Below are 24,987 nucleotides of genomic sequence, written 5' to 3' on the forward strand. Positions count from 1 at the left end.
TGTTTGTTCGTGTTCAGTGTGTAAGAGCGTGGGGGTAAAAAATCTCTGTCGTCAACATAACTGGTGGAGCACAAACTGTGATTGTATTTGTCAGGTAAACATGTATCAGACTGGTGTCAGATGTTACTGTCTTGTTAAATGCTCTTGTTGGACTGAAGTGGATGCAAACATGTATCATTGATAGGAAAACTATCAATATTTCAAATAAAAATTCCATGCTGCAATAAATTATTTTTTTAACCGTGACCTGGAGCTGTGTGCAGTATTACTGAACAATAAAGTGAACAGGAAGAAGAAAAGTGAACTATTAGTCCTGAGTCACACATCATGGAAACTTCATTTAATCACAGTCCTCTTTACAATGTTTGGACCAGGCTACCTTTTGTAATAGCTTGGCTCGAAAATTTGTTAATGTTGCAAATTAAAGAAGCAACAATCAGGTTGAGTGATTTTATTTACAGTAAAACAGTCCTGTAGGTCTGGCTGTAGGACTTTTGCACATGTGTGAATTGACAGTTATAAAATGTGATTCCTATAAAGGGCGAGTTGAAATTTACATGGCCCAGATTCTGCAAAATCATTCATTTATACAACTTTAACACAAACTCCACAGATGAATGGCAGCTTTTTCAAGCTACTGACATCGTAGATAGTCAAGGTGTCCTCTTTTTCAGACCAAAAGCCTGTTCTGTTCACTTTTCAGAGGCAAAGTGCAACTTGCTGACTTATCCAGTATTTGTTTCATACATACGGTTTGGGTTCATGAGATCTAAGTGAGTTAAGACTCAAAGTCCTCCTCCAACCACTGCCTCGTTCTGACACGTTTACACACACACACACGCAAAAACAATGTGTGGTGACACCGATTCATTCCTATCCAGTTCTATTCAGACTCTATTTCATCAGTGGATTTGTGTCCCCCGACAGAATATTCATACATTTTCATCATTTTAATGGAAATAAATTCAGCACTTAAAATGCACAAGTATCCAAAATAAATAAATGCATAAAGCCAATGTCCAGTCCCGTTGACATGCATTTACACTGTATAAGATGAACGTGAAATGTAGTAACTCTTTGGCTGTCAATCTATAACATCACACTCACTGAGGCTGATTTGCAGCAAAATTCTGACCGTATCCTAAAAGCAGGATCAAGTTTTCACAGTGGCGCTGCTTCAAACCATACAAACAAACCACCCACAATATGAGCACGCCAAAAAGCAAAAGATCATCTCAGACGGCTCACAATCACAGGGTATCTCAGTATCTGACCTCCCCTCTACATTTAAGCCACCACTTCCCTCTCAGAGATAAACAGTTTTGACAAAGTGGTAGATATTGTTTAAATTTTGCCATTTCTGCTTTTATGATGCATTCGAGAAGATATTGATAAAGTTGTTTAATGACAAAATAAAGTGCCTCTAAGTTAGAGGGGTCTAGAGGTTCTGTTCAGTGATATGCAGCAAATGATACTGTAACTACAAAATATACTACACAGCAGAGCAGATACTAAACCACAGTGGATGTTCCCATGTGGGATATTTATTCTGAAACATTTTCACTGTTACGGCCCTTTTTTTTTTTAAGAGCTTCCAAATGTGTACCTACAGATATTTGATTGTAAAAACAAAGCAATAACCTCCAAAAACTGTTACCTCTTAATATCGGACCTTAGAGAAATCACAGAAACCACTTTCTGATTCAAAGGTACAAGACTCTTTGAACCCTAATTATACAATTAATTAAGGCTCAAAGAAATGTACTGAGATTCAAGTATTTCAGTACCATCCCAAGCCAAAACTGGGACTGCATAAACATTCTGTAACATGGTTATACAGTAGGATCAGATGCCGGTTTAATACTTTGTACCACAAAAGCATAAACGGATATGTGCACATCGATAACTAGTGTCAGAGATACTGAGTTTGAGAACGTTTCCCTGCAACGAGAGATTATGACTTATGAGATGTGTTCATTTTCAGTTTTATCCCAAATAAAGTGGTTTAGTTAATCTGGATAATAATAAAGCTAGAGTATCAGTGAGAGATGAGGAACTAAACTATTGGGTAAAACCATGAACCAAAGAAGTAAACTAATAAACCACACCTTATGATTCAAGGTGTTTCTCAACCAGCTCCTCTTCATCCCAACAGTGAACACAGTTAGTACAAGGATGACAAACAGTAATACTGATATTTGTTTTAACATATAGCGACTTGTTCCACTAGTGTAGAAAACTATATTTAAAAAAACGATTGTTCAAGTGATCAAGAACAAACTTTACATTTAAGCGAAAGTTATTGTAGCGAGCTACTGTGGCGGCACACAGACATCAGAGATACTGGACTAACTTCAAAGACAGTTTAAAAGTGGTTTTAAACGATTAAGTTAGGACTGAAACTGACAACTATTGTCACTACTGGTTAATCTGCTGATGAGCTTTTCAATAAACTGATTAAATGTTTCATTATTTTATCTTTGACATATTCAAAATCTTTTTTATTTTTTCTGTTTTGTCCGAACAGTTAAAACTAACTAAACTGATTGATGACTGGTTTCAAATTCATACATTCGAAAAGCTGGAACCAGAGAATGCAGCATTTTTTCCTTAATTCACTGAAACAACTAGTCAGTTATCAGAAGAAGTGCAGATTCATTCTTTAAGGAGTGACTAATCATTGCAGCCCTAATTGAAATTTCTGGATGTTATGTTTTTTGGATGACCCACAACTCAAAGCACAGAAACCTGTGTTATTTACAACAGACACTAAAGCCAAACTGCACGTTGTTTCCACATTTAGGGGCAAATGAGCTGCGGGTGTTAACGGCACCCATCGACCACAGGACAAAAACCAAAACTACGAAAAGAAGTTAATACAATAAATAAAGCTGACTTTGTATAAATAGACTTCAAGTTAAAATATTTCTAATATTAGTCTTCATATACTGTATGACTATACAATATAAATGTTACATTTAAAAAAATCTACTGCTGCGTATCGACAGTATATTTGTATAATTTTCACAGGATTTCCAAAGAAACACTGGATGAAGTGGTGTTCATGAACTGTGGGAGTGGTATTTCCATCATCTGTTGACATAGAGTCTGTGAAACTCCTTTGTTTTGGGCTACATAATGCTGACCACAGTCAACTGTATCTTTTTGATCACTTACAGCCACTTCTGTAGTGCATATTCACAGTCTTCCAGCAGGTTTCCTGAGCTCGTCTTAAAGCAATGATGTGGATAGTGAGAGTTCAACATGATGTGTGAAGGTGCGTGTTTACAGGTAAGGCTCTCCAAATGTTCTGCGACACTCCATGACCCCCGTGCTGGGAGGACGGTCACAGTTATGTGTGAGCTTCACCAGGCTCGGCACGAGGCGGTCATATGCCAACTTATACTCCCGATCGAATGCATCTGATAAAGAAAAGAAGATCATCATCATCAAAAGGTAAGACTTTATTGATCCTTCACTGACAGACTAAAGACTGATCCAGGGAGGAATAAAGAGAAGCTATCACGCATGTTTTAGTGCCTTTCAGTCACTATTTTAATTTAATTTGTGAAACTTTACTGCTTCACTCTCATTAAAAGGCAGCAACAAGCAGCACTTTCTGGAAAAAAAGTTCCCAGAAATCCTCTCTACACCGTCCACCACAGTGACGGTGCACAAGACAGGAGCAGTTAAGAGACTAGCTTATGAGTAGAGTAGAGCATCTAGCAGCTTCAAAGATTTTGTTAGAAATTGATGACCAAAAAGAGAAATAAAAGATAATTTTGTGGGTTCAGCCACTTTAGAAAATATCTCAAATAACTGTCCAAACAACCATCCAAGTTATTTGGTGGTTATTTGGACAGTTATTTGTCAGATAATTAAGAAAACCTGGGGCTAAATGAACACAAATAACTAGGAGGTATCTGAAAGTATTCTCTAATTTTAATCAGTTTTCTTTTTCAAATATCTTATGTTTGTATGTATTTATACATAAAATTACTCACCAATATCTATGTTATCTTTTCCCAGAGCCACCAGGGACAAGAAGAGGATGTCTCTGTACAAACTCCTGCAAAGAAATCAGGAGCTCAACAAAAGAGCCAGTTCTAACCAGGACTTAGCACCTATCTAATCTCTTTACAATTATCATTAGCCATATTCTGCAGAAACACAAGATTATGACATTAATCACTTTAATATTAGAATCAAACTGGTGAAATAAAGACAAATAGTGCTAAACTCAATGTGCAATGTCTCTACATAAATCTCTACATACTGTTTGTACAGTGGCAATAAAACGTATGTGAACATTTGGAATTTCATGGTTTTCTGCATTAATTTGTCATAAAATGTGATCTGACCTTAATCTAAGTCAAGAGTATTAACAAATATGATGTGCCTAAAATAATAACACAAAAGAATTCTGATCTTTCATGTCTGTATTGAGAACAACCATAAAAATCTCATAACGCTAGTGAAAAATTATGTGAACCCTTGAAACAGCAGTTAACGACCCCCCTGTTGTGGACTTGCTTCAGTGTTTTCATTAAATATCCTGTATCATCACTCAACATCTACAGAGTTTCAGCTGACATGCAGACTCATTATCCTGGAGAATTCTTTAATTCTTTTAAATAGTACCATAGTGTGCCTAACTGTGGACTAGTGAATCTCTGACATCACTTCACATAAGCGTATTGCTCTTGTGCAGAGCAAACTGAAAAAGTTCTAGGGGTTTTTGTCAGTCAAAGTAGCTCTAGTCCACACCCTCAAAATATTTTTTTCCAGGTATGCTAATGCCTGACTCCAATTAGTTTTTTGGAGGTTATTATTCCAAGAATTCACACTCGCTTTTTCCACTCGCACTGTGAAGTTTTTATGGTTGTTCTCAATAAAGACATGAAAGATCAGAATTACTTTTGTGTTATTATTTTAGGCACATTGTAGTTGTTAATACTCTTGACTTAGATGAAATCAGATCACATATTATGACAGATAATGAAGAAAACCATAAAATTCTTGCCACAGTATGTGTTTCCAGCCTTTTGATCACTGCTAACCTTTGTCTTTTGACTCCGAGCGTCTGGCCCAGGATCTGCAGCAGCTGAGCCATCGGCCGGCTGACGTCATTCCTCTGGATGCTCTTCACTACACTCTGTAGTAACTCCTCACTCAAAGGCTTCTCCTCCTCCGGGACCGGCCGGGACAGAGGGTAACCCACATCTAGCCAAACACACACACACACAAAAACAAAGAGTTCAGCTGAGGACTGTGGACAAATGTGCTTAAGACATAACAACAACAGAAAATGAGGATGGTTTCATCATTATCTCAGCAAGGTCATTTTATTAAAAAGTACTTGGGGCTGGGTATTTGTAGTAGTATGAAGCAATATTTCATTTTTTGCCAGTGTTAAGTAAATGTATAAAAATATTCAAAAAAAAACTGTAGAGCATGAGATGAGTAAAAGTTTGGTATGGATTAATAACCATGCTTTTGAACTTATTCAAAAGCATCCAAATAAAATGATAATGAGCACTGTTAACTTTTAACAAGATATACTACCATTTTGTTATTTAGCTACACTGATGCCATATTTTAAAGGACTGGAATCAGCTAAAATGAAGTGGATCCATGTGTTACTTCCTTTTTGCTGTTGTGGTTCCCTCTACTCCCCAGAGAGGCACCTGATGGGAGGGTTGAGCTACTCATACACAGTAGAGGAGAGACAAGGTTTCTGTACATTTTACTGTATTTTTGTACTGTGTATTTTACTTGATGCCAGTGTAAAATAATCTGTCAGTACTGAAGACAGTACAAAGAATTTATTGAACAGCAGTTTGGAAAACACAAGCTCGAAGAAATATGGAAAAACTTTATCTGAGGTTGACCCACTGAAGTCTTTTTTCCACTACTGAACACTGAATTATGGTCAATTTAATTGGACTTCTTTGACACTGATAAAAGGAACATCTACAAAGTAATCTAAATTAATGAAAAATATAAGCTTTAAAATATATATTACTGGTTGTGCAGTACCCAGCCCTTTAAGCACTAGCAGCGACACTAGCTTTAGTATTTATTGAACCTTTAATGTCCATGTTAACATGTGGAAGAACACAGTGAACATTCACCAATGATGCAAACCCACATTCAAATACAGAACAGGACTGTACTTAATACTATCACGTTCCATTTCGACTGTGTTTTATAAAACAAAAACAACCCTATGTCAAATTCACCATCAGACTTCATACTGTACAGAGACTTTGATTCCCAACACTGTGAAGTGATGAAAGGCAGACACTAAAATGCATCAAGCAAAGCATACACAACACACAGAGAGAAGGCAGCCCTTAGACAGGACAGTCAGAGCACAAACAACGGGACTCATCTGTGGGAGTCTGCAGAAGAGATGAACACTCACTCTCTAACAACAGAGTACAATTAAGCCCTGGAAGACAGAGAGCAGACAGAGGCTGTTAGCACAAGGATTAGCCGACTCCCAGGAGGAGATGGCTGCCTCCATGCCCCCTTCTCCATTAAACAATCAATTAGTATAGAACGAGTGAAGCAAAGGAGATGTTAGCAGAGTCGGTTCATTCACAGCGATCACAGCGAATCCAGCAACTGTGCAGTTGTTCCCATGATTAACTCAAATTCTAATATTCCACCGACAACACAGCAGCAGACTGAATTCACAAGTTTCTTTTTCACTCTAAATAAACGATTGTGTGTTGTTGTGCTCAACAACAACAACAATCACCAGGTTTCCATCCAAATGTTGCACAAATTTAAACTCACTGTCCAAAAATATAGCTAAATAAAAATGTTAAACTAATGCCAGTTTCCATCTACTACTGTTCTGTGAATATTAGGAGTAGTCGAATTAAAACCACATTACAGAAGAAGCTAATAAATAAATTAAATGAATTGAAAAAGTAATTAAAAGTACAAAAGCTAAATCCTGATCAAATATTAAAAATATCAATTTCTATAATACTTTTATAATACGTGATAATTTAGCTAAGGTGAATTTGACAACTTTTCCACCTCATCTGAAATGTTAATTACATACAATTATTCATCATCATATCAGCAAATTATAAAAGAGCATAAAACAGATGGATGGAAACACATGGAGCTAGTGATATAGAAAAGTGTTTTCCAGTCAAAACCAGTTGAACATTTGCTGACATGTCATCCCCCAGTCTCTTGAAAACAGTACGTATATGTACACAACAGGTACATCTCTGTAATAACTACATGTAGATGCATAATGTTGGTGACATATTTAGACAATCTAAAATAACAATCAAGTGAAATTATACAGGCCTATTCGCAATCCCTCACAATAAAAAAAGTTTTGTTTTTATCTTCAAGGGTGGTAACTGTTTCTCATTTTTCTGTTATTGTTTGGTCCTTTCTTTTACATTATAGTCCACCATTGTCCTCCATCATGAACTGGTCTGGTCTGCATACACAGACTGAGCGAGAGCAGTGTGACTTACTGTACGTATTCCAGAGGATGTAGAGAGGCTGGATTGGGTCCTGGTGCAGCTTTAGGTTGTCCCATAGGATCTGGATCAATACATGTTTACTGTCCTCCGACATCCAGCGACGAGGAACCTGACCAGGGGCGAGAGAGAGACACTATGAGCCAGTCCCACAGTTGTGTATTTTACACACTGCTATTTCCACTGTTACAATCTGAACCTGGATAGTCTGGATGTGATACACAACTTAGAAGATAGTGCCCTTTTTAGAACCCACCCAGCAAAAATAAAGCAACTAGCCTCACTTTTCTAATTCTTCTGAAGGGTAACATCTGTAAATGCTTGTTATCTGGTCTCTGACCTGGGAGTCTCTGTTGCAGTGCTCAGAGGTGAGGATTAGACCAGGCAGGTTGCTGGGCAGGTCCAGTCGTCTGAAGTACCAGACCAGGTTCCAATAGATGATGGGATGGTGGTCCACCATGTCGGCCTCTGTGATCACCGAGTCACCTTCGTTCTCCAGCAGACTCTCCAGCTCCTTCCACAGCACCAGAGGACTCAGGTAGGGAACTGTCACTGGCTCTGGGTTGTGGAGCTGCCACTCCATACTCAGTGGGTCCTGGATGGGACAGAAAATATCAATAATTAGGTAAGATTACTTAAGGCATAAATAAAGTCAAAGTCAGAGCAGAGGAGGGAGTTGATGATCTGCTGCTGTTCTAGAAAATGACTTGTAGATTGTCAAGATAAGCAGACACAGCCAGGAGACGATGGCTAAGTCAGTGTTTTAAAAGTGAGGGAATCATAAGACCTTATGGTTTGGATTAACTGTTCTGTTTCCACTAGTGCAATCATCAAAATGCACACGTGTTTAGGACAGTTTGTTACAGTTACTAGTTTTGCCTCCTCTGACATAGTTGAATATTGTTGAGACATACTGGGGTTTCATTGAGACGGCTCGGCAGACTGCCTGATGTTGGCACACAGCGACTGGGTTGTGATGGTTCATCCATAGGACCAAAGGCGCTGATGCTGCGGGCCATGGGCGCTCTCAGCGAATCTGTCCCTTGCTGGCGGTCTGTGGGGATGCTAATACCTTGAGTCCTGGTCAGTTGAGTTTTGAGAGAAGACACAAACAAGACTGTCATTTTGCAACAACAGCAAATAATTAATCTCAGAGTCTAAACATTTAACAAATCACAAGAACCTCCAACCTTCTTTTGCATGAAAACCAGTATTAGTCTGCTCTCTCAAAACCGGGCACCAGATATGGTTTTTATACAAGCATGTGACCTCTGTCCCTAAACACAGAGCTCTAAGAGGACCAGGTGCTGCAGATCATCTCTCACTGCTCTTTTACAATGCAGATGGGGAGCACGTGGCTGCAGCTACAGTAGGTCCCTACTTCAAAAGCATTGTGTAATCAGACAAACTGAGGCTGCATGAATGTGAGCTGGATACGAATCATACAGCACATCTGGAATGACATCACAACATCAAAAGAGTCTTATTTTTGTTTTCTTTCGGGCCTCACGTCAGTCACATTCTGTCTGTATTTAAGTTTAACATCCATGTAAAATGCAATGGTCAATTACACACTGATATCAAAGTACAGGCAAATATCTCACAAGAAACATTTACTGTGGTTCTGCTCCACAACCAGCATATAAATCAATTACAAATGTAGTGTAACAAAACTGAGTGACAGAAAGTACCTTCTGCTGCCTGAGCACTCCTGGACAGCAATCACAGGGGAGGGGGGGGAGACAGCTGTTGTTGGACAAGGTGTGGACAAGGTGGACGTCCCTGTATCCAATCCCGTGGAAGCAGAATAAGATGATGTCATCGCCTCATCCACTGATGGGCTGCCCTTCAGGAAAAGCCTAGGGAAAAATTGCAAAATGTAAATGCTAGAGATCATATTACCAGTATATATTTTTTTAATAATTTAATAATAAAATTTTGAAAATATGCACTAATAATAAATTATCCATCATCGGAAAAATATAAAAAATGATCTCAAAGCCCTCAGAAAACAAAAATTCCTAACCATGTCACATTATATTTTTTATAAGGTCTACCTGCCGGGTCCTCGCATGTCCCTAATCTCCACGTTGAGAAAGGGCAGGAAGGGGTTTCCACAGAAGGGGCATGTGGTATTTAGGTTGGAGTCATCTGCTGTCCATCCGGCCATGATCTCCTCGTCGTACACCAGGCAGTCACAAGTCTTACAGCGAGAACAGCTGGAGATCAGCAACTAGAAACAGTCGATGGAGACAGAGGCTGGTTTAGAGGCAAGTCACCGAGGAAGGTGAGTATATGGCGAATGATGCTCAACATTTTAAATATAACATCCACATAGGCACTAATTCTCATTTTTACGTGACCACCTTGTCACTGTGATTTGATTGATTTTGATTAAATCCTGCCATCATGGTAGCATCACTCAGCACTTGAAGTAAAATAAATTCCCCCCCAAAAAACTTTATTTGCCAAGAAGCACTTCAGTCTGCAAACGCAGTAGAAGCAGATTTTTCATATGCTTTATAATCTTTAGCAAAATGTCAAAGTAGGACAAACATGGACTCCAATCTATGCTTTCAATTACAGGTTATGACAGATTAGTTTGAAAGAAAAATCTGCTTACAAATAATACATCTGTACATAAAGATGATTTACATCAAATATTACTTATGATTTCCTGCATCAAGTCTACTATAAGCCAACTGTAATTCTCTACTAAATGTTTTTTCCATCTTGTAGTTTACCTCCATGGCATAGTTGTTAAAGATGCTGGTGCTACTGGTGTAGCGTGAAGAGCCAAGGTCCGACTTGTCTGGCAGTGGGAATCCAGGTGGAGAGAGGACACATCCTGTAGGAGTATAAAGATGAGACAAATATGTGACACTACACAGTGTTAGAGTATTGACACAATTTTTGAGATAATCGTCACTGCAAAAGCCATGACCAGCGATCCTTAATGCTGTTCTATGAATGCTGTTTTTAAACAAAAAGCAACATTTAAATAATTAAATTAATATTCATTGAAAGACACATCATAGATATAATGGATTACTATAATAATTATATAAGACTTAAAATGATGACATTATATTTTAGAAACAAAGAAGGAAAACAGTTGTCATGATGCTGGCATCAGTCTTCTGTACTTCTGAAATAACAACTTTACACCATCACTTTTTCTTACCTGGCATTACAGATGTGGGTCTCCCAAGGCCAGAGCCTGCTGTGGGGCTGTCCAGTCTGCTGCGGAGGGGGCTGCGTTTGGGGCTCCGGTGCGGCCCTGCAAGGCCAACAGGTCCATTCCTCTGTGGAGAGACTGCAGAGCCTCCAAACTCACCACAGTCCTCATCCAGCAGGGAGGAGCAGTCTAGGTCTCCAACACCAAGGGAGGACACACTCAGGCGGTCACTTTGAGCATCCTGGATGAAGCAGCATGAGATTAGGTTCAGCGCTGACTAACAACTTAAACATTCAAAGCAATAGCACTGGAAGAGTTATATACGTTGATGGAAGCTTTTACAATCTGTGCCCGGGAAGAAATCTGTCAGGCACTCACAAGGCCACAAGATGGCAACAGCACACCAACTTGCACTTCTGCTTACATGACAGCTTAATACTGTATGCCACTGAAACCTATTAGCTATAGAGTAAAATACAATCACAGTGTTTTCTAAACACTAATACATAATACTAATACATCTCTACTTTCACCTCACCACACACCAATATATTAACTTTGACAATAGGACTTTGTACCTTGGTGGGCGTGGTGTACGTAGCGAGACGGGAATACCAGCGGCTTGCCTTCTCTGCCACCCCCTTCCCAGCAGAGAACACACTGGTCTTGAATACATCCAGCGTAGGAGTGAGCAGAGTGTCCAGAGTGAAAGAGGAGGAAGGTGAAGGCGATGCCAGGCTGATCCTGTCTGTCCTCTCTTTGTAGGGGCTGGGACGAGGGCTGGGGCTTGGGGTGGTGCTAGAGCTGTGAGAGGGGGGTGATGACCACCGATATTGGCGTGAGATAGGCTGGGAGGGTGAGGGCGGATGGTATGTACGAGAGCGTGGTACTCCAGCAGTCCTCAGAGGGGAGCTTTGGGGCAGGCTGGCTCTGCGGGTGGCAGAGTGTGAGGAAGCACGGCGGAGGGTGGGGCTGGCTGGGTCCTGCAGGTCCAGACTGGGCATGCGGCTGCTCATCGGGCTGCCCATGTGGTTCATATAGAGCTCGATCTCCCTGGCCAGGTGCCTCCGGGCACTTGGTGTGCTGGTCTCGTCCCCCTCTGGGTACCGACTGTCATTTTGCTCTTCTGACTGTGCTGCCAGCAGGGATAGAGGGTCGTAGCCCATTTCAATGCCTGTGCGCTTCACAGTTCCCCTGGATGTCACAGTGCTCATGCCACTGTAGCTGGCGCTACGTTCGACAGGCTTCTTGTGAGATTTAGTTGGTTTGTGAGAGCTGATGCCAGCCTCTGTGGACAGCTTGTCTAAATCCAGATCCTCAAAATCAAAAATGGCCTCTGTATTACTTCTGTCCTCATCACTAGAGTCCTGTCCCTCCATTTCTTCTTCTTCCTCCCTGTAATCACTACTCCTGGCAAGGCCTGCTTCTGCACCCACACCCTGTAACCCAACCAAAGCCAGTGAATGAGGCCTCTTACTCTTCCTTAAGTTGGAACTGGATAGAATTTTGGCATCAGCGCCCAGGTGTCCCGCAATCTTATCTGGATCAGTTTCACCCTGGCCCATACCCAGGCCAAAGACTGTGCTGCCACTGCCGCTGCTACCCGCTGTCTCACCACTTAGCTGGCGACCCCTCACACCCTGCCAGTCAAGAGTGGAGCCACTCCTGGCACCTCCAACCACATCCTCCAGAGCACTTTTATGTCTCCTGAGCAAACTGTTGGTGTGGAGCTCACCAATCTCATCCAGGGAGGAAGTAAAGAGGAGACCTGCAACGTGGCCTGAAAGGAACAGGAAAGAAACACTCAACTCTCCCGATTGAGTGATTAACACAAAAAGTAGCAACTGCATTGGAACACAACTGTTTGTGCTGTTGTATAGTAGTAAAGATTGCACATTGCAGAGAAAAGATAATACATTCATGAGGTTACAATCATATCACTTTCCAATTCTAAAAGCAAGTTAGTACAAAGTATTCTTAATATGCTACAGCACATGCCAATGTCCAACAACAGTTGATATTTATGAGATAATTAACAGTCATAACATAAGCCCAAAGAAGTTATCCAGAGTTTCTATGTTGGGAGACACACGCATGTCCTTCAACAAAACTACTGAATCTATTTACATGCTCATTTTTACCTGAGCTGGCAGAGCTCTTTGGTTTTGAGGATGAATCATCAAATGGACAGCTGCTGCGGACAATGCCACGGGGTTTGAAGGAGGAATGGGCTTCCATGTCAAGCTGAGGAAGGCAGTCTTTACTTCCCTTGCTGCTCTCCGTTTCTGATACTATAAACACAAACATTACAATTTCAAATCTGTCTGCTGAACTATGTGCACAGCTTCAAAGACAGTACAGTTCTTAAAAAATCTACCTAAGGAAAACACATGTCCAAAATGCTTTGATCTACTTGAGAAACCAAAAAGAATGAATCATCACTGGAGGAGACAGAAAGATCAAGGAAGAGGAAATCCTTTGTGGTCACAAGGCTGCCAAGGCCATTTTTTAGAAGTTACAGTAGACAGAAATATCAGGTAGCATCAGTATCAGATCAGACACGCTACTAACAGGAACTGCAGTCGCTCTCCTTCTTGCCATCTTTGTCAGGGGCAGAGTCCTGGGCATTGAGGTCTCCTCTTCGAACCTCCTCTTTGGACAGTGAGTTATAACCCAAATCGGACTGATCTCCTGGAGAACAAGAGAAACAGAGAAAAACACTGATTAAAACAAAGAAAGGGGACACAGCAGGAACTGAACCACAATAATAAATACAAAACAGAAGATGATAACTTTATGCACAGGAAGGATTCGACATCTTATCTTGATGTAGTCACATTTCAATGCCACTGTATGTAACACCTGTTAGTAAACAAACTTCAGTTTCGATAATGAAATCTGAATCTTTCCCAGTGTCGACTGAACGTGACCAAAACACTTTTTGGTATGAAATGTGAATCTTTTGCAGCTCTATACTTTGGTAGTAGAGGGAAATAAAAGATACATAAGAGAAAAAATAGTGAGGGGATTTTTTGCTTTCATCTCCTCAATTCTGGGCTGCTGAAGGAAGAGGAGGAAAAAAAGCAGCTGTGCTCTGTTGAATAAAAAACCATCCTCGGGGCATGCAGAGATCTACAGTAACTGTAAGGAAACAAACTGCGGTTTCACAGCTGCTAATGAATTTGATTGCTAGGAAAAAACTGCTATCACTCTAGGCTGACTCTTGCATCTGTCTCTAAAATTTCCCTGTGTCTCCAGGCAACCAGCAGTCTGATGATTTGTTCTTCTCTTTTATCTTTCCAGTAAACTTCTCTGGTCATCAACTCTAAATAAACCATGAGATTGCATTGCTTGGCTGTAAGAAACTATGGAGCAACTTACAACTGATGGCCAGTGACGTAACTCATTCCAGGATTACAATAATGTATGAAATGCACATTGAGGTCCTGCTGTGCTGTGAGCTGTGGTTGTCTCTCAGTCTTTCCACAAATAAGGAAAAGTCTCCTGCCGAGGTGCTGTGATTAAAATTAGTTCCATAATCAAAAAGAATGTGCCTGTGGTAATTACATGCCATAACTGACAATGAGAAATCACTTAGTGGTGAAGTAAGAGAAATACAAATGAGACATGAGCACCAGGCTGGTGTGTTGGATGAAGAGATGACACAGTGGAAGAAAGAAAGGAGGCAAAAGAGACAGACAGAAACTGAAACAGAGCGACAGTGAGAGGGCTGAAGAAGTCAGAAAATAAAAAATGTTGCAGAGTAGGCAAGATAACAAAAACACAACTAGAGATAGACCGGCTGACAAAGAGGTTTACCTGGATGCCGGGTGGCTTCTCTGAGCTCAGAACCCCCCCAGTGCGAGTGGGCCACCAGGGCCCTGGCGCCCGGGCTGCAGCCCCCATGGCCAACTGCATGCAAAGGCAACACAGGCAGGGCCAGAGTGAAGGGCAGGGTTAGGGACAGAGCAGAGCAGACACCACAGCCGAAAAACCAGGGTGTGACATGGATGTACAACAGGAATGAAAGGAAGGTGGAAAAAAAGCAACAAAGGGAAGGAGGAAGAGGCCGGTCAGTGAGTGGGACAAATGTGGAAGGAGGATAAAAAATGTAATTGAGACAAAAGAAAAAGATGTAGAACAAGATGGCTACTTGTGAAAGATGGAGTCAAGCAGCAGCCATGTTGAGTGTACCTGTGCTAGATCTATCATCAGTGGGGTCTACTTTGATGGAGTCAGTGGCGTAGGGGCCCTGTTCGGTCAGGTTAGTGTCGGCAGAGCTATCCAAGCTGCTGTGACTCATAGCGTCCAGGTCGCTGACATCTGCCCAAACATAACAGGGAGTTAATAGAAGCAGAGTGCCACTTCTGCTCCACAAGCTGTTCTGTTTTGCTCTTTAGAATATATGTTTATATATTTCTTTTAGTGCTTTTAAGTCTATCATTCTATATAAATGCAACTGCACTAGTATATGAAGATTGTATTTTTATTAGCTAGAAGAGAACAAATACTTCAGATGGTTCCTGTGTGTACTAGCACTTATTACATAGAAAAAATACAGATAAGAAATAAAGAGAAATCTATTTTATATGGTATAATTATAGTTATAGCATAGTGTAGCATACTACTTTTTAAGAAAATTACAGAACCTATACAATAAAGAACAACACAAGCATATTTTAGAAACATGGAAAACAGAAACGGAGAGCAGAGGAATCTGTTATGTATGAGAAATCCAACTGTGGTTTGAGTCTCCTGTTGTAGATGAGTGTACTACAGGAATCTTTACCTCTTTCAAAACTAAATCACCACTGAACTCAGATGAAGAGCATTTAAGAAAGCAGTGCTGATGACTGATAACAAGGAGTACCTTAAAAAGCAGGGATTAGCAGGACAGGGATTACATGCACTGGCTATGCAGGTGTTCGCCGACATGCAGGGGAGTTAAATCACACGTGATATTTGAATTGTATAGTTGTGGCTTTCAACTCTCCTTCTGGTAATTTGTTGCAACTTGTATGTTCCTTGTCTATTCATCCATTAGCTTACCCTGTAGTGTACTGGTCATGAGTTTGTTATTTGCTGTTACTCACAGTACCGTATAGTACAATGTCTGTAGATGCACTTAAGTAGCCTGAAAACATACCAGTGTTTTTTAAATATAGTATAGTTAGATTTTTCTTGTGGAAATGAAGAACAGGTGTATTGGGAGAATAGCAGAACTAGAGTGGCTGTGTTACACAATAGGGACAAAGTAAATTAACTTGTTCTGCAGCGGCATGTCATGCACAGACAACATGTAGGAAGTGTAAGGACTAGATGTGCATCTAACCAGACTGAAGTGACATTCTACATGCTGTTTAATGTTGTGCAGCTAAGCAGTTAATTAGCCCTTTAGCCTTTAAACGGATGTTAGCACTGCTCTTTTAACAAGCTAAGGAGGAGGAGGTGTGTTGTTTATAAAGGTAAAAGACTGAGACTGTAGCAGGAAAAGCTAAAGTGGTCGTTGTGTGTAGCAGCTGCAGTCTGGCTCAGCATCACAGCGTCTGCTCTGCCTACAATATAGTGCAGACCTTACTGCTTCATGCAACATTTGATGGGCTGTATTGGAAAAGGTGACCATCTGGATAGATGGTGCTCTATAGTAAATTCCATTAAATCAATGCATACTGTACATTTTTCCCATAGAAAATAAATCAGTCATAGTTCAGTGAGTTCATGTATCCTCAGACATGCATCCTGCTACTGATCACAGGTACCTGAAAGAGGGCTCTGGGTGAGAGGAACATGCCGTCGTAGTGCCTGTTTGAACTGTGCCACACTGAGAATGACGTTTCTCAGCTTCATCCACAGGAAGTATCCTCCTCTGGTGCTGGAGGGCCATGTGCTCTCCAAAACAGCCTAGACATGAGGGCGAGACAGACAGATGAGACAGTGGAGAAAGAATATAAGAAAGACAGGAGAGACCGACATAAGGTGGCACAATGAAAAAGTTACTCCAAGTCTTTGATCACATTCTCTTGTAGCAGTGTTTGAGTTCTTTATGTGGGTGTTATCAAATATCTTTCACCATGAAATATTCTCATATTCATCTACTAAGCTCCAACTTAATCCTTGTTCTACATACATTCACCTTGAATGAATTTTTCATCAAAGCCACTAACTGCAGTGGTACTAAATCCACAGTCACACTTTGCATTAGAGAAAGAGAGTGCAGCTGTTGAAGGCCAATTCACGTTTAACAGTCTGTCTGCTCCTAAAATCCACTTCAGAAGCCCCCTGAGAGAAAAGATTGGTATGACAAAGCACAGAACTGCTTTATTACACTTGCTGCTCCGGTGTAGAGTCCTGAGGTTTTTGGACTACGCATTTTAGAGAGCACTGTAAGAGTACTAAATTTCACGTGTGTGTGTGTGTGTGTGTGTGTGTGTGTGTGTGTGTGTGTGTGTGTGTGTGTGTGTGTGTGTGTTAGAGAGTCCAGAAATATATGCATTTTCCCCTGCTCTCCTATTTGACTATTTAAACAAGCTAAAAAGAAATATAGATCAATATAGATAAATATAGGGAACATTTTTGTGTCTTTAATGTTTGAAAATATGAAGGAAAAATGCAGGGAACACTGACTCTACTGCATTAATATAGTTTTAATGTCCATTGTGAGTCCAACAATGTTCAAAAATGCAAAAGAATCATTGGACTACGCTTTTAAGTGACTACTTTTCTGATATTGAAATTTGATGTCATTAAAGCAATAATTCAAAATTTCTAGACATGTTGGTGAGAAGCTTGATACTGCGAGTGTCCTTTTTTAAAAATGAATTGAAAAATGAATTAAAACAAATAGCTGTTAACATTTTCCTGCTGTGATATTAAAGTGCTTTTATAGTTTTGTATTTCTACAGCAATGTACTGTCTAGTCTCCCACAGTTCTTAGCCTATAAACTACCATCTACTGCAAGAAATGGGCCTAAAAATGTGAACTACATATCAATAACATATATCTGAAATCAATTTTGTGGCTCATGGAAAAATGTTACCATGTTTTGTTTTTCTAACATGGAAAGCTGCATATAATTATCTCATATTTGGATGATGATCTCAGACTTGGACTGATCATTCCATAAGCCTTTCATGGCCTCATTATGATGAATGGAGGTATGTACTGTACCTTGTTGTAGTAGCCATAAGTAATGGCATTGGGATGGACTCCGGCCTTCTTCATCTCAAAGAGGACCCTGACTGCTAGGACAGGCTGACCATACTGTCCACACAGCTGCATCAGCACTCGGTAGCAAACCTGAATTTGTACATGTATGATTGTTTTAGCAGAAAGGTAACAACCTGAAAAATATGTCCATGTATCCTTGTTTTTAAGAGGAAACTTCTTAAAATGAAAATTAATTTATCTAGAGACCACGTGGTTAAAATAAAAGTCCAATTGTCAAAAAAAGTAAAACTTAAGTGTGTTCTTAAGTGTTCTTAAAACTTCAGTGTGTCTGGTTGGTTAAATGCTAAGCAGATTACTTCTGGGAATTTCTAACATACCTCATCAGGGGCCTGCAGTTTCTTAGCCTGCATCTTCCTGAGGACATCATATGCAGTGCGAAGTGCCCGTACCTTGGAGTGGCACACCTTTACATATGCTGGCAGACAGATGAACCACAGACCGTAGCAATGACGGAGCAGGCACTTAGACCACAGCTGAGGGATGGAGGAGTACTTCTTCGCTATCTTCTGGGCCAATTTAATCTCCTGTGGGTGAAAACGAGGAGGAAAATGCACAATACAGACTGAGGGATATGTGGAACTTCAAGTTGAGGATCAAAGCAGCTGTCACTAAAATCTAGATCTTTTCACTTATTTTCAAGTACTTCCTATCAAAGAATACATTAATATTATTATTCCTAGAGTACAGTATGTATTCTCTTACAACTCTTAGAAAAGGAAATAAAACTTCAATTTCCTTTGCCATTCATACAGGTCTCAATTGCTGAAGGCATGTTGAATTATCATAACTATAAAATTCTCCTTAAGCATGAGCTCAGTGCCAAAAAAGTTACATGCATAAGTAAATAAATTAATGGATGAGAGCAGTGAATTGTTCTGACCTGCTTGGTGCGTCTAAACATGGGAGCAGGGCTGGTGGGACAGCTGTGCCTGGCAGTTATGCGCGAAGAGGGAGTCCGCAGGCCCTCCACAGGATCAAAAAGGTCAACACTTAACACTGGGAAACCGTCGTAGCTGATGAAGAATAGTGACAACAGGCACACAGCTTTACATCGTACATCATTTCTGCTGATACTGATTTATAAACACTTAAAATATTTTTTGGGATAAATGGCATCATTTTAAATCCTGATTCCTTACAAGGCTATATAGATCCAGAATAAGGCTTGGTTGTATAATGTATCTACAAAGAGAGCTGCTAAAACTCTGGAAAGCTGCTAATGATTATGGATTGTTAAGGGAGCTTAACTTGAGTGATTATTTAAAGCAAATCATCACTGCTGAAAACAAATAGCCCCTATTCAGACCCCTAAAGACCTGGAGTCCTGCTGTTCATCAATCTATTCCAAGAAAGAATTAGCCAACTTTCAACTCAATTTATTATTTAATTATTTAAAATTTTCTTCTGTTGTGAAGGTTCAGTTGTGGGTTCAGTCACTTTCATGGAAGATATCAAGTAGGGTAGAGTGCTACTTAATAGCAACATAGTACACCCTTTGAATTTACAAATACCAGTAAACATTGTTTACAAATTTAATTTTATGATTCAAATGCTTGAAGCTGTTGAATGATTTAATCATTAAGCACATGATTCATGTCAGTAACCGTTGCAAGTAACTCGCTACAAAAGTAAGAGTTAGGCTGTCACCAAACATTAAGATCCACCTCAAAAGTTCTCCCTTTACCTGTATAGGAGTGGATATTCTTCCCCCTCGGGCAGAGGAGGCAGCTCTGGAGGTGTGATGAAGACTGTGTGCTCACTACGTTGGGATTCATCAGTCTCTATCAGCCTGGTCTCCTCTGGTTTGTCACTGTCCACCTGCAGAAGTGAACACACACAGAAATAGACACGTTTGGTTGGTGGTACTGTGATGTCTCATCTGATGAAAACAGGAAGTATCCTATTGTACCTGTACTGTTGTGTGGGGTTTGGCCCAGAGTGGATTTAGAATGAGAGTGAAGACAATAACTCTATAAGAACAGTTTATTTTTCCAACAATAGCATGGAGACTTCGAATAGTTTCAAACACTGGAAACCACTAGGATAGAAGTTAAAATCAGCTAGGACTATGACACCTATTATATGTTTGACTTACTGTAGGATATTGACATTATGTGTATGTTGTTTACATTTTATCACCTTCCAGCAAATTAATAGCTTTAGACATATAAACAATGCATCACATTTTTTAAACTGATACAATTCTGTTGTATAATGGCGAGTTTTAGCTGCTAAATTCTGCTTTTCACAATAGATCTCAATCACCCTCTTGGAAATATTTGGGGCTACATGAATCACGTGACCCACTTTGGCTTTTGACCCCTCAATGTCGCAACTCTTCTGCCTCTACGGCTCTGGTTTGGCCTCACACAGGCAGGTTCATCTTTTTTTATAGAAGCATAATTTTGAAATAGCTTTGTAGCTTTCAGTCTGATAGCAGAGGGAGGACAGCAGGTGACCTAGATTTCCCAAACCATTTTTCTTGTTTTTGTCCTCAGTCTACATTATCTGCTGCCCTCTTCCATCACCAGACCCATAAAAAGCTTAAATTAACCTATGCAATTCAACTCTCATCTTCCTCCGCTAGTCTACCTACAGCGCAAAATGTTGACAAGTCAAAAAAACATTACATAACAAAATACACTGATGTGGGCAAAATAAACATAATGGCAATAATACATTACAGTACGTATAATAATAAGTCGGTGCCAACCTACCCACCCTCTAGGACTCCAAAAAAGTAGACACAAAGACAGCCTTTTTTTCCACACTCATTAACAGTTAAATAAGTCAAATGATGACAGAAAAAAAATCTTGTGGAATACCAAAACATTTACTGCACTTCCAAACAGTACAGCAAAAAGTCTTAGACACTTTCAATGTTTACATTCTTCCCCATCATATGAAACCATCAGGGAGGCACAGATTTCAAATTTATTCTGCAGCCTGACAACAAGCCCAAACATACAGCCAGAGTCATAAAGAACTATCTTCAGAGATAAGAAGTCCTGCAACAGATGTTCTAGCTCCCACAGAGCTCTGATCTCAACATCATGACATCTAGGATTTCATGAGGAAACAGAGACACTGACAAGTGGAACAACAGGTAAAGGGTGATCACAGCAAATGCTAATGTGGTTTCTTTCTTAAAATTAATACACTACATATGAAGTAAACTAATAAATACAAATGTTATTGTTAATTAACAGCTTTCATGTTGTGGTATTTTCAACTATATTTTAAATAACATAAAACATAGCACCTTTTGTATCAGATTATCCAAACTGTAAGTGATCAAAGCTATTAGGACACAGCTGACAAATGTTCAACAACCTCCACAGAGCAGAGGTGAAGGTATCACAGTCAAAGACAACTCAATGATCAGAAATACAGAAGCCATAAGATGCTAATCCTTTATCAGCAGTAAGAGTTGGCATGTGCAAAAAAGCACAATGTGGGTCACAGATGTTTTGGAACAAGAAAGAATCTGCTCACCATCCAAACTATAAAAGTTGATCCATTAGGCACAGTAGAAGTAATCATAATGTTTGTTGAGGCAATACCATGATGATGGTAACAGCAGAATGAATTCAGAGGTGTGCAGAAAAAATGTGTGAGCTAATTTACAGAGAAATGCATCATAACTAATCAGTATGAGCTTCATCAAGCAGCAAAACATAAAAAGAATTATGCAATGATTTGCAAATATCTTAAACCCATATTTTATTCACTATAGAACATAAAAGGTAAGGCAATTTTGATTGATAAATGGCACCTGTGGAGGTTCTGCATAGCTCTACAGGGTTTCTACATGATTAATAATACTAATACATAATACAACATGTCATTACTTATATATGTCTTTGTGTCTGCTGATTAATGTTGTTCCTAAAAGCAGCTTATGGGCACAGCTCCAAGAACCGGAATGGAGTACAACCACACTAGAGATACTACCTTTTTCCATATTCTTTGGGAACCATTAATTCACCATGAAGTAAAAAAGCTTGTCTGGGGAGAAAAGAGGCCAAATAAGCTACAGAAGTATTGAATAGCAATGAATCGTCAAAAGACAAATTTGTAACATGTAGCACTGGGACCATTTCTCAGACAGAGTTCTGCAGCCTCCCACACTCAATAATATACTTTATACCTGCAGATTTTTACAATTAGGTTGAGGTGCTTCTACATTTAATGTTTTTGAGGTTCTGGAACAAACCACTTGCAATGCTCCCCCACAATATGGCATCCTTTAATAACAGTAAAGGCCTGACAGATAACAGAACATCCACAGTAAGCTTTTCAGTGGAAGATCATTTTGTTTTATGACTCCATGTGATTTTTAAGAATTGCTGGAACAACTGTTTGTTTGATCTCCAGTTTGGAGATGATTTCAAAAGAATAAAACAAGAATGCATGGTTTATCACTATAAGAATTTGGAAGGTCAAATGCTACTATAACTATAACTGCTAGATACTATAGTAGTTACTATAACTACATATACATATAAACAGGCTCGTAAAAGTATCCATACCCCTTCAACTTTTCCACATTTTCTCACACTATGACCATAAACATAAATATATTTTATTGGAATGTTATGTGAAAGACCAACACAAAGTGGCATACAATTGTGAAGTAGAAAAAAAATTATACATGAATTTATTTATTTATTTATTTACAAATAAAAAACTGAAAAGTGCAGTGTGCAAAAGTATTCAGCCCCCTTTTCTCTGAGTGCAGCTAATTGCCTGCAGAAGTTGCCTGATGGTTGCTGACTGATTGAATGTTGACCTAATGACTGAATAGACAGTCTAACAGTTGTCGATCATAGACAGATCGAAACTTTTCAGCAAAATGTTAACAAATTGGAGCTACACCACAATATGTGCGTATTACAAATGTTCATATTTTAACGGACGTATGTTTTAATACAGTGACAAGAAATAAACTAAAGATTTGAAGTTTTTAAATGCCATCCCACAAATGCTTACATTTAGTTTTTCCTTTTATAGTTTGTATTTTTTGTACATTTTAATTGGATTCACTTTATTTCATTTGTATGACTACTTTGCTATTCCACTATTTTAATGTATTTTGTAACTACAATGAAATTCTTTCCTCAAATATCAATATGATTTAACCTTTTTTTTTAACCCAACCCGTAGGCTTACAATGCTTTTTCTTCTAGAGCAAATAGCGTTGTCCACCCACACTGCAAAAAGGCTAAGGATTTAATCTTCAATGGAGCTTATAAACACTGATGACATGGAGACCCAGGTCTCACTGCCGGTCTGGAAACACAGGAAGGGAATGCGGTGGATGTTGACCTATGGAGTCACTTTCACTATGTCTCCATTAAAGCATACACACACACACAGCCCAAAGACAGCCAAGTCTGTTAAAGTGGTCCACAGATGTGAGCAGGAAACCAAGTGGCTGCCTGAGTCTAAGACTGCAAACACACAAATGTAAGCTTCAATGAACATCTCTCAAGTTGAGAGCACATGGGGCCAAACACACAAAATGCTCCCAGTGGAGGATATAGAAGAACTTACAGCCTCTCTAAAGCTCTCTACAATTTCACACTGAAAGATATGCACACAGGGGATGTACAGAAAAACTAACTTCAAGCTCCATTAGTGTTTCAGAAATCATTGAAGCAAAGACCATTTTTTAAAAAGACTGGACTGAGTGCAAGACAAGTGTGTACATGTTTTTCTAAAAGTGTATTTTTACTCTCTCAGGGCAAATTGCTGTCACAGCAAACAATAATTAAGAACCGAATGATTGTAAAAAGATGATAAAGTCTGGATTATGAGAGACGAGTTTGTGGGAAAACTAACATGAAAACTCAAACTAAACCTACAGGAGTGGATGGCTGTCTTAAAAGCCTAGAAGACAAATCTTGTTTCCCGTACTCCTTTCGATCTTAAGTAATTTTGTTGTTTACTAGGACCATTCTCCATCCACAAATACCTCATGTTAAAACAAAATGTACCCACAACACATGAAGATTTACTTTGACTTACCTTGCCTCCTTTGTCTGCACTCCTCTCTGAATTGTAGAGCTGTTTGCAAATGGAGGCAAAGAGGAAAGAGAAAGACAAACTCAAAGGAAGAAACAGATTTGGTTGAATATACATAAGTGGAACCAACAAATACGACTACAACACAAAATTAACTTGCTTTGTCCACACAGTCGTCAAAGAAGGCCAGGCTGGCGTCTTTGTCACTGACAAAAGAACACTCCTCAATGAAGCGGATGAACATCTGGGTCTTGGTCATCAGTGAGTAGAACTTCTGGTGTGAGCGGTCACGACTCTTCAAGAACCCTGAGGACATAAATTCTTTGTTAGTCTTACCTTAGTAGTAGCCAATTTTACTTTTGTGAGACTTGCCTTTTGTGAGTATTTGCTTGACTAAGGTGAGGAATGATTTGAACATTATTGAAGATATACCAGCAGATATATTTACTCATTTCATGTACTGTAAAACAGCATTCATACGAACAATTTTCTAAGGGAACCCATTAATCCATAAACGTCTCTCTATCTATGAACCTTCCATTTGTATTTCTTTGGGTGGTGTTATCCAACACAGTGCTTTTAATATAATGGCCATTTTGGGATGTTAAGCCACTTGCTGCTGTGAGACTAAGACGAGGATGGATGGGCACTGGCTTAGAGCACAGAGCTAGAAGCCAAGCACTGGCCCTGCTGAAAAACATTGCAACTGATGAATATTTAATCCTGACACTATCCACCTGTAGCTTCATCAACTTATTCTGACTAAAACGCCTCTCACACTAATTTCAGTATTTATTTTCACTTTTTTTTTTACTATGAATGCAGCCTTCCAATGACGTGTAAAATATCTCTGGACACTCTACACTGACAAATTCAGACTAAAAAGAATTTAGATACACACAAACCTAATCAAAAGCAATCCCCCTGTAATACTGAAGAGTGGAAAGTACTATAATAAAGGAAATGCCAGTTTAGCACAGGAGGCAAGAAAAATATGTTTTAAGAACACGTCTATAATTCGTTGTTTAAAGTCCAAA

At 39.5% G+C, this 24,987-nt stretch overlaps 1 protein-coding gene across 2 annotated transcripts in view; it reads right to left on the minus strand.

Moving 5' to 3' along the window:
- Positions 1 to 404: 404 nt before the first annotated feature.
- LOC113174352 (C-myc promoter-binding protein-like) overlaps positions 405 to 24,987 on the minus strand; it is a 59,018-nt gene continuing 34,435 nt past the window's right edge. Inside the window, exons 13-34 of one of the 2 annotated variants that reach the window (XM_026378278.1) lie at positions 24,111 to 24,256; positions 23,954 to 23,992; positions 19,608 to 19,741; positions 18,804 to 18,936; positions 18,241 to 18,447; positions 17,864 to 17,992; positions 16,455 to 16,596; positions 14,890 to 15,018; positions 13,267 to 13,386; positions 12,837 to 12,986; positions 11,274 to 12,475; positions 10,702 to 10,936; positions 10,262 to 10,365; positions 9,575 to 9,750; positions 9,209 to 9,376; positions 8,432 to 8,597; positions 7,858 to 8,112; positions 7,512 to 7,629; positions 6,428 to 6,454; positions 5,061 to 5,223; positions 4,005 to 4,069; positions 405 to 3,422 (exon numbers count right to left, since the gene is read on the minus strand). In XM_026378278.1, coding sequence (XP_026234063.1) covers positions 3,286 to 3,422; positions 4,005 to 4,069; positions 5,061 to 5,223; positions 6,428 to 6,454; positions 7,512 to 7,629; positions 7,858 to 8,112; positions 8,432 to 8,597; positions 9,209 to 9,376; positions 9,575 to 9,750; positions 10,262 to 10,365; positions 10,702 to 10,936; positions 11,274 to 12,475; positions 12,837 to 12,986; positions 13,267 to 13,386; positions 14,890 to 15,018; positions 16,455 to 16,596; positions 17,864 to 17,992; positions 18,241 to 18,447; positions 18,804 to 18,936; positions 19,608 to 19,741; positions 23,954 to 23,992; positions 24,111 to 24,256 — 4,145 coding nt within the window. In that variant the 3' untranslated portion in view covers positions 405 to 3,285. The remainder of the gene's footprint in view (positions 3,423 to 4,004; positions 4,070 to 5,060; positions 5,224 to 6,427; positions 6,455 to 7,511; positions 7,630 to 7,857; positions 8,113 to 8,431; positions 8,598 to 9,208; positions 9,377 to 9,574; positions 9,751 to 10,261; positions 10,366 to 10,701; positions 10,937 to 11,273; positions 12,476 to 12,836; positions 12,987 to 13,266; positions 13,387 to 14,889; positions 15,019 to 16,454; positions 16,597 to 17,863; positions 17,993 to 18,240; positions 18,448 to 18,803; positions 18,937 to 19,607; positions 19,742 to 23,953; positions 23,993 to 24,110; positions 24,257 to 24,987) is intronic. The other variant, XM_026378279.1, reaches the window with a different exon arrangement.

The sequence above is a fragment of the Anabas testudineus genome, chromosome 3 (assembly GCF_900324465.2).
Source record: "Anabas testudineus chromosome 3, fAnaTes1.2, whole genome shotgun sequence".
In the NCBI taxonomy this organism is placed as follows: Eukaryota; Metazoa; Chordata; class Actinopteri; order Anabantiformes; family Anabantidae; genus Anabas; species Anabas testudineus.